This window comes from Nuphar pumila, chromosome 7 (genome assembly GCF_984573655.1).
Source record: "Nuphar pumila chromosome 7, dmNupPumi1.hap1.1, whole genome shotgun sequence".
In the NCBI taxonomy this organism is placed as follows: Eukaryota; Viridiplantae; Streptophyta; class Magnoliopsida; order Nymphaeales; family Nymphaeaceae; genus Nuphar; species Nuphar pumila.
In genome coordinates this window covers 46,253,753-46,263,558 of record NC_143255.1, presented here as the reverse complement: position 1 = coordinate 46,263,558, position 9,806 = coordinate 46,253,753, and the positions used below count along the sequence as shown (strand labels likewise).

Below are 9,806 nucleotides of genomic sequence, written 5' to 3'. Positions count from 1 at the left end.
GCAGATCACCTTATCAATTCTCACAAATTATGCTATTGACGATGGTCATAAAATCAAAACGGTGACGATGTCAGAACATGAATGAGCAGTGATTTGACCGATCACTGGATCTGTACTCACGAAAGCCACATGGCAATGTCAAAATGAAGACATTTGGTTCTGGAAAACTTGTGAACGAAGGGTGCGAGAGACACGGCGATACCTCTTAATCATTGTGATAAATTCTTCCATTTGCCACAAAGTTGAAGTCAGTATCACAGCAGTCAATGGAGCCACGTGGGGAATGTGGATAGGGGCGGTGAGGGGCCATTGTTATGGGCAATGGCAGCTCGCCATGTCATCATGGCAAGTAGGATGCACGAGGTGGGGCCGGTCCTTCGTGAGGGAGCAGCGGCCTGAATTCAGGGAAGCCACGTGGGGCATCATCGGTGGGCCAGAGAGAGAGAGAGAGAGATTTTTTTTAATTAAATTTGATGATGGGGGGTTTGAGAGCGAAGGGGGCGAACGATTTAAGCATCGGAAACCTCTATCCAGCCTCACCATTTCTGTTTTTTTCTTTCTTCCTCTTGGAATTCCAAATCTTAAGATCGTGATTCCATTTCGCAAAGTTTTTGTGATTTTGGTGCGAATTTGAGTGACCGAGATGCAAAAAACAGGATTTTGGGGCTTGTCGGTGGTTCTTTGGAGGCTTAGGGGTTTAAGGAGGGCGGTAGGTAATGAAGTTATGGCATTTACAGGGATTTCTGGTGATCTGGTTGTGAAATTGTTTATCTTTTGGTTTTGCTGTTGTTTCAGATTTGTGTCCGATATCCAACAGTAATAATTTTCTATCTGGGGAAAGACTAGAACTTGTGTGCAGTTTGAGTTTTTGTTGTTCTTGCCTTTCTTCTCACAAAAAAAAAATTGTTGCTTATATATATATAAAACTCATTGTGGTGGATTTTTAGGGAGAGAGATTTTGAAGATATTGATAAAACAGAACAGTTGCATTTATAAAATACATCCTTTTTGGATATAGAGGGACATCTAAAGTCCTGATGATTAAGGATGAGGGGTTGTGACCTGTTAAAGAGCCATGTCTTTAGGCTTGTGACCTTCCATAGTCAAGCACCGAAAGGTTACAACTCTTAGAATAAAAATATTTTCACAAAAGTAAAATAAATTTTTTAATTATTTTTAAATTCTGTACAATGCTACCTATTCATATGTGTATACTTAATTTGAGAACCTGGGGATACAAAAAGTAGGTTAATTTAGGCAGCGTAAGATACTGATGTGATGTCCATGCTTCTCTAGTCCATTCCTTAGTATTTCAAACAAACAGGTTTCTAATTAAACCCAGAAAAAAAAACCAGATTCTTGGTACTGCAGAAGCCTCTTTCCCAAACCTCTGCCCAACAAACTGAGCCAACTCAGCCAGTGTTGGAAGCCTGAGGGGAAAGATTAGTGGGTCACACCTATTTCGGCCCACATCCCAAAAGGGTATGAATTATGATATGATTCATGACTGTGTGTGGGCGTTCATGAAAAGTAGTTGCCTCCAGCCTTTTTTGCTGTTTTAAAAGCCAGAAAATAGCAATCCAATAGTTCAGTTTCTGAGAGAGAGAGAGAGAGAGAGAGAGAGAGAAAGAAAGAACTCTCTGTGTGCCCGTGCTAGTGTCAAAGGCAGAGGCAAGCTAAAGAGGGGGAGCAAGGGAAGAAAAAGATCTTTTTAGGGTTTCGAGATATTCTCCATTAGAAAGTCATTGGGCATTTTCTGAGTTGTCCTGAATCCTGCTCTATGCAAGAGGGTGCCAGATGCCTATGCCCCCTCTGCAACGTGGTGTGCATGAGCTAACAAAGGCAGGGCCTTTTGTACATATCTTTACCACCATTTATGTTGTATTAATCCACGGTGTCAGGGGCTCTGCTTAAATTTGGAGGTGGGTACTGGGTAGTCAAAAATTGCATTGCATACATAGAAAGAGGATATCCTGACAATCTCTGCATTCAAAAAAATCAACTTGTTGGTGTTTAATTTCAAGGTACCACATGTTGGTGGTGACAAAATTTGGAGATACTTTACATCTTGCAACTCAGAGAATCACGGGACAGAGGGTTTAAGATGATGGGGAGTGGTGGAAAGGGTTGGTATCTGGGAGTTTGTGGTCACAAGGGGAAGATGGTCATCATGAGTGGTAGGTATCTAGTGTGCCTTTCTCTGATGATGAATGTCGCTCTCTTGACGAGTTTGGTGTATGAAAGGAGTCATATGAGGGGGGAAGTGAAGGGAGAGAGAGGGGTGATGGTGGCTAATCAGATCTGCCTCCAAGGGAGCGATGGTGCTGCTGAAGGAGAGCGTGGAAAGACTTGCAGAGCCGAGCAGGTGTCTTCTTGCAACAGCAGTAGCTCTGTTTCAACCTCTACTGTGAAGCTCCCTTCTGATGCAGTCATCAATCTGGATCAGTGAGTTCTCTCTCTCTCTCTCTCTCTCTCTCAGCGTTGTTTCCATCTTGTTTTGTTTTGGTTTGTCATTTTCTCAAGAGAAATCTTGTGAACACTGGGGTGTGGTTGCATGGGCATGGCACTTGTATACCTTGCATGACCCTGTGATGCTGGCCGTAGGATCTTCAAGGTCGGTTCTCTGTGCTGTCATCTTCTGGTTTCATGAAGAGGGTGGTCAGATGGCCTGCATGAGGGCTAAGTTCCAGCCTGAGGCTTGAAGCTGAGGGTGCATGTGGTGCGGCAGATAGGCACCCACAAAGAGCTTACCAATCTAGGCTCTCTGATCTTGGAGATCCGACGGTCACGATTTATTTTTTTTTGTTTGTCTTATTTCTGTAAAAAATGTGGCCAAATGGGGTAGATGTCCAGATGAAGGGCTCGTCTGAGTTACCTAAGAGCCATGTTCTTAGGAGTTCAACCATGTTAATTTTTTGAGTGTTGGATGTGGATTCACTGAACCCTGTGTGAAGAGGTTAATGGATATAATTTCACCTGAACTGGATTCAGATCCAATTGGATAATCAGAGTGTGATGGGGTTGGTTTGTAACTTGGATTTAGATTGGGCCCTGTAGGTTGGTGTGGTTTTCTTGTCTGACTAATTGCAACAAGGTCCGATTGGACCCAAGGGAATGTACGAGCTTCGTGTCAGAGACGTACCTGACCTTACGCATGCAGATGGAGTAGTTATACATCAAATCCTATTTCAGAATCTGTGCAAATAAATGCACAATTGATTGCACATAAAGTGGTTTCCTCTACCTCAGCAAACCGTATTTGAATTGATATGGATCTTGGCATGACCTATGGATCCAAATTCGGATCCATATCCGAAAACTTGTTGGTTTGTTGTGGGCATATTGGTGTCAAATTGGTAGTGTAACTGGACCGGATCCTATTCTTCCGGGAACATTGCTCCATATTCTATGTACTTGGTTCTTGGTTTGTTAATATTTTCAAATGCAGGTTATTTATAGTGTTTTTTATTTTTTGAAGGAAGCAGGTTATTTAGAGTTAAACCTCTTAATTGGATACTAATTAATGCACGCTAACAAGGATAGATTACTGTGTTCTTACACTTGCCATTTTAAGAAAGATTTTTATTAGGGGTAGTGTGAAAATGTTCATGGCATTTTGAATTCTAAAGTGGAAAGCTGCAAGGTTTGGGTGCCGTGGGAAATGTGACCAAATTTGTGAACTCCAATGTTGCTGCTACCAAAGTTCGTGAACTTGGTCACGCATCCTGGCGTGGGATTTCATGAACTTTGTCTCGTTTCACGAGACGGGGCGAATATTGTACAAAGGGTATGTCTTGTTGAATGTTGCCCATGCAAAGTTCTTGCCATGTGTGTCACACTTTGAGAGAGGTGCTATTTTGCTTCTGTTTTACTGAATCGAGCTTAGAAGCTAGTAGGAGTCATTGGTCACTGGACCTAGACTGGGTCAACTTTGTCAATGAGCCAAGTCTCTCACGGGTCGGCTCAGAACTTGGTTGACTTGGCTGAGTCTTACCTTGACACCTTGGATAAAGATACAGGAGGCATCCCTTGCCTCAAGCTCGAAGTTGGGTGTATTCCCTGGTAGGGGCCGGGGCCGGGGCGCGGGGGGACTTAACTTGGTTGGCTTGGCTGAGCCTTACCAAGTCGTCTTGGACAATGCGATCTAGGCTGAGCTAACTCCAAGTTTTGACCATTTATTATGAAAATGATTCTTGTTCCTTCACATGATACATACAGTTGGTTGGTTACGTATTTTCTTATATTTTATTATTTTAAAAATGTGTATACAACAATAATTATGATTTAAAGTGGGTTTGGTCTGGTAGTAAACCTTTGGATGATTATTTTATTATTCTTTTCCTTTTTCCAGATGTCTAAGCTGTCATGAATCATGATGGATGAGAGTGGTCTCACTGAGATCATATTATCTTATTTTATACGATGACTTGGGAAGAGTTTAGTGAAATGGGATTTCATTTTGAAAGTGCACAGTAGAGTTTTTGTACTGATGTCATTACGATGGACTCAGTCTAGGGTTGCAATTGGTTTTGATCTTTATCTGGTTCCAACCCGATGAAAGGTAAGAGTAAGCAGTTCGAATTTGGAACAGTCAATGCTGGAATCAGTAGGATGTGGGTTGGATCGGACAAACAAGTAAGGTTGGTCTAGTCTGACCCGACCCATTTTATATATGATATAGGAAAACCTGTATACTTAACCCATTTTTGCGGTCCAGAACCCTACCAATGTGTTTGGAGTTGAATCAATATTCAAGACCGAATCCAGTGATACAACGTCGTTGGTGCCAGTGCTAGTTTCAGTCAAGATCTGAATTGGATCTGAGACCCATTTTCAGCCCATATGTTTGAATCCCTCAGATCCGAGTTACCCTTAAATCTCAAATCCGGCGTTGGATAGTATCTCAGATTTTGGCATGAGGCAACACGGTTACACCACATCAGCAAGCCCCTGCCACCTCAGATCCTCAGATTTGAGATCCGGGATCATCAAATGCAACGCTTGATTGCGTGGACAGAACTGTGTAGAACAGTTTTGCGTAGACCGGACACGGAGGTGTTGTGAACAAGTCAAGTTTTTGTCTCAACTGTTCTTTTCTCTTTTTTTTTCTTTCAATTTTTTGGTTGTTGTCTTAAGTGTTCCGAACGCCACTGCTCTAGGGGAGGGATGGAACACCGCAGGACATCTAAATGGTATCCCGCTGGATGCACGGAACACTGTGTTCCAGGCGTCCTGTACGTCCGATGTTTGCATCGGGCACATGGGGCCATGTAAGTCCCATTTCCTGACACGACTCGTCACAGAGAACATCCTTTTGTTACGCATCAGAGTGCCTCATCAAAACATCAACATCGGTCTCTCTCTCTCTCTCTCTCTCTCTCTCTCTCTCTCTCTCTCTCTCTCTTAATGAATTAATTAATTAACTATACATTGTGGGGGATGGAACGCAGTGGGGACCCGAGGATGTTCGAGGAGTTGTGGAAGAGGGTGGGAGAGCGGAGCGCGACGGTCATACCGGGGTGGCAGTCCATGAGCTACTTCTCCAACAACCCCGACAGCGTCTGCTGGTTCCTCGAGCCCTCCCTCGAGGATGAGATCCGCCGCCTGCACCGCCTGGTCGGCAACGCCCAGACAAGGAACCGCTACATCATCGTGGGCACGGGCTCCACTCAGCTCTTCCAGGCCGCACTGTACGCTCTGTCCCCTCCCGATTCCGCCGAACCCGTCAGCGTCGTCTCTGCTGCTCCCTTCTACTCGGTCTCTCTCTCTCTCTCTCTCTCTCTCCTGCTTCTTCTGTTTTGCTGCCTTGTTTATTGTTTTTCGGTTTTGTTTCTGCTTTATTTTATGGAGTGGCAGGGAGGTTCTGTTCTGCATGTTTCATGGAAATGGTTTCATTGATTAGGGTGTGGTGGGCATGTGCATGGGTTCGGCAGCTCAGGTACTGCTGGGTGGGGACCCTGGAATGTAAAACAATTTTGCTGAGCCAATCATCAGTAACATCATGGTAAAGTATGCAGTGGGACCCGCATGGTATCAGCCATGTGGGTCACATGGTGTGCTGGCTGGGTTGGTTGGTTGGACCAGGAGGCTGTTGTGTCCCTGCCCTGGACCAGGAAGTAAACCCGGTTAGATTCCGGTCAGATATGACCCAGATGTTCATTGTCTGATGGGATTAGGGTTCAGAGCAGGATGAAATGGATCTAGATATCCGATCCAAACCTGTATCACTTACATTTCTACTCCTATTCGTGTGTGTGCGTGGTACTCTTGGAATGCATTGCTTTTTCTACCTGGTAACTCCAGTTTATACTCTGTATTTACAGATACTGAAATCAAACTAGTAAATAAACACAATGGTATCTTGTCCACTTATTTAAGGTTAATTTGGTTGTTTTAGAGGGAATATTTGGGTTAAGGGTGGACTTTTTTGGTTATCAACTACAATGACGTTAGTATAGACAAGTTCTTAACCATGCTGTTCCGATTGGTGCTAGAGAGACAGCGGAAAGTTGTCGTTTCCCAGCTACTACCAATATGAGAACTCTTCCTTGCTGCTATTATACTGAATGACTCTTTGCATTGTGAGCCTTTAAAATTGACACTGCCAGCTCCTAGTGATAGTAGCTGCAAAGGATTCTGTACTATTTCATTTGCAGCATTTTAACAAATTTTCGTGTTCTGTCAAAATATATCTGTAAATTGCATGGTTACATGGATGATTAACTTACAATTAATTGATATTATTGTTCTTGTTGTTTCACATGTTGTACCAGTCATATCCATTGGTGACAGATTACCTAAGATCAGGCATTTACAAATGGGCTGGAGATGCATATGCTTTCAATGAAATCCCTCGGCACGAGCGTGGGGATTACATTGAGCTAGTTACTTCACCCAACAATCCTGATGGCTTTAAGAGGCAAGAGGTAGTTGAAGGAAATGATGGAAAGACAATTTATGATCTTGCCTACTACTGGCCTCTGTACACTCCTATTAGTTCCGCCGTCGACACTGATGTGATGCTTTTCACTGCCTCAAAAAGCACAGGACATGCTGGAACCAGGATTGGGTAATTTACAATCCACAGCTCTTTCTACTGTGTTTGTTGTTTCGCTTATTGCATATGCTTCCTGCTGTGATTGGCTTCCTATATCTTATCTTATAGATCATTTCTTGTGTATGCATGAGTATCCTTGAGAGTGCTTTGATCAATTTCACGTTTTAAACAGATTGTGCTTATCTGTAACATTAGTGCAGAACTCAGGAGATTTCTACATTCTAGTGTCTTTCAAATTTTGTTTTAAATGAACGGGATTCTTTCTGGTAGGTGGGCTCTGGTGAAAGACAAAGAAGTGGCAAAAAAGATGACAAAATTCATAGAGATTAACACCATTGGAGTCTCCAAGGATTCACAGATCAGGACAGCCAAAATCCTGGGTACAGTTTCTGACGCCTATGAGCAGAAAAGTACACCGGAAAGTGAGAAGCTTTTCCATTACAGTAGAAATTTGATGAGCCAAAGGTGGAAGGCACTAAGGGATGCTGTCAGATTCCGGGGCCGATTCAGCTTTCCAGAATTCCCTTCAGAATTCTGCAACTTCTTTGGTGAGGAGAGCTCACCTTATCCAGGTTAGTAAAATGGTTTAGTTTCCAAAGTACCCCAAATACATTTGGCAAGATGAATGCAACCTGAACTGGAAGGTTGCTGATGATAGGGACCGACTTATCTTAGAGACAACTGCTCACTTCTATGAGCTTCTGTTGATCTCTAAGTTACAAGAATTTCTACCGTCACAAATTTTACCGATACTTTATATTTCTAGAGATATTTTGCCAAAAACAATGCGGTATTTTGAAGAAAAAAAAACACATGAGAGGAGCCCTTGGGGGTTAGTGCGTTGTTTCTATAGTATTTATATGTTTCTTTTGTGGTGTTGCAGCATTTGCATGGGCTAAATGTGAGTGGGAGATTGATGATTGTGCAGCATATCTCAAGGCCAATGGAATCTTGGCTAGAAGCGGCAAGCATTTTGGTGTAGATCCCAAGTATGTAAGAATAAGCATGTTGGATAGGGATGAGGCCTTTCAATTATTCATTGAGCGAATGTCAAAACTTTGAGGCACCTATCTGCCTTCTTAATCTATCGGCAATCGTGCCTCATATATTAAAATGCTAATGCTAAGGGGCAATTTTTGATATTTATGCTCTCTCCATGGAAGAGATACAATAAAGGCATGGATACTTCGTAGAAAAATTCATCAGAGAAAAGTGCTCTTATAGATTAAAGCAAGTTTGAGACAAGTGAAAATGAAAAATGTCACCTGAATCGAACTTATCATCACTACAAATCATAGTTGAAAATAAACAAAAGAAAATTGAATGTCCAACTAGGTAGGGAGTTGAAAGTGAGAGAACACACGTAAAAAAATATAATTTTATTGATAATAATGCTCACGCCAAGCATAAATTACAATGGGTTTGAAATCACATTTAAAAGTTAAATAGACACAAGGAGGCATGAACTAGCCGTTAGAAGTGTCTAACGGCTTGTCCAACTAGCTGTAATACAAAAAAAAAATACAAAACAAAGAAACAAAAATACATATATTTACATATTATATATTATATATATACTATACATAAGTATATACATATATAGTATATACATACTATGTAGTATATATACATATATAAATATGTATACACGACAATATTTAACACCCCTCACCCTCTCCCCTACTGTTCATTGGTCATGTAAATTCTGTACTGATTCCTATATACACACACACACGCAAGTATATACATACTATGTAGTATATATACATATATAAATATGTATACACGACAATATTTAACACCCCTCACCCTCTCCCCCTACTGTTCATTGGTCATGTAAATTCTGTACTGATTCCCATAAGATTGCAGATCATAACCAGGCCCTTGACAAGAACATCGATGTACCACTGAAGGATGCTTGGATATGAAACTGATCTCAACTGCATCAAGAAGCCACTTATGTTTATCATCAAGATCAGCATGCCCCAATGCAGCAACAGCTTCCAAGAGTATAATCCACATACCTGCATCTGTCAAATCACAGTTATAAGCATAGTTACACTGATTAATGCTCCTAGCTTATTGCTTCTGTTAAAGACACAAACCATTTAGTTCCTTCTTTATAAGCCTAGCTCTTCCAATAACCTTTTTTGAGAATGAGCCTTCTCCTTGTTCTTGATCCATTTCTTGAATCTGCAAAAGTTCGTAAACAAACATTACCAGCCATGATTGCAGTTGGATTTTGGCATAAATGCACGCACATCACAAAATAAATGACTTGAAATACAAAAATACAAAAGAAACTTTTATCTGGAATTTCATATTAACATACATAGAAAGCTCCACAGTTGAGACAAACATTATATGAATAATTCACCTGAAGAATGCCCATTATTGAACCTTTGCTAAACATTCCATAGCTTCCAGAATGACATTCTCAGAGAACTTTTTTTATGTGAGCTATAATCAAGATAAGGAGATTCTGATGAGGTGAAAATTTTAACCATATTCAAGGTTGTCACCAACCTGAAACTCACAAGAATTATAGAAGAATTCATAAGCAGCTTTAAAGACAAAAGAAACCACATACAGGCCCTGAGAGATTCCAAACAATATCGGACAAGCCCTGAAGCATGATGACACCAATAAGGCATCATTATCTACCAAACTGAGATGATCAAAAGTAGAATAATTTGTTTCAAGCTCTTTCTTCCTCCTCTCTCTCTTTTTCTCTACAAAGTGATTTTGG

General features: G+C 41.4%; 1 protein-coding gene across 2 annotated transcripts; it reads left to right on the top strand.

Annotated features, from left to right (window-relative positions):
* Positions 1–561: 561 nt before the first annotated feature.
* On the top strand, positions 562–9,064 carry LOC149832153 (L-tryptophan--pyruvate aminotransferase 1-like). 2 transcript variants are annotated; one of them, XM_090012368.1, is made up of 6 exons: positions 562–2,445; positions 5,451–5,757; positions 6,774–7,069; positions 7,328–7,629; positions 7,941–8,046; positions 8,927–9,064. In XM_090012368.1, exons 1-6 carry the CDS (start codon positions 2,105–2,107, stop codon positions 8,931–8,933), a joined length of 1,359 nt encoding a protein of 452 aa, XP_089868494.1. In that variant the 5' UTR covers positions 562–2,104; the 3' UTR covers positions 8,934–9,064. The 2 variants fall into 2 exon arrangements, with proteins under 2 accessions (XP_089868494.1, XP_089868493.1); XM_090012367.1 differs by lacking the exon at positions 8,927–9,064 and having other exon boundaries at positions 562–709; positions 2,025–2,445; positions 7,941–8,203.
* The last annotated feature ends 742 nt before the right edge of the window (positions 9,065–9,806 follow it).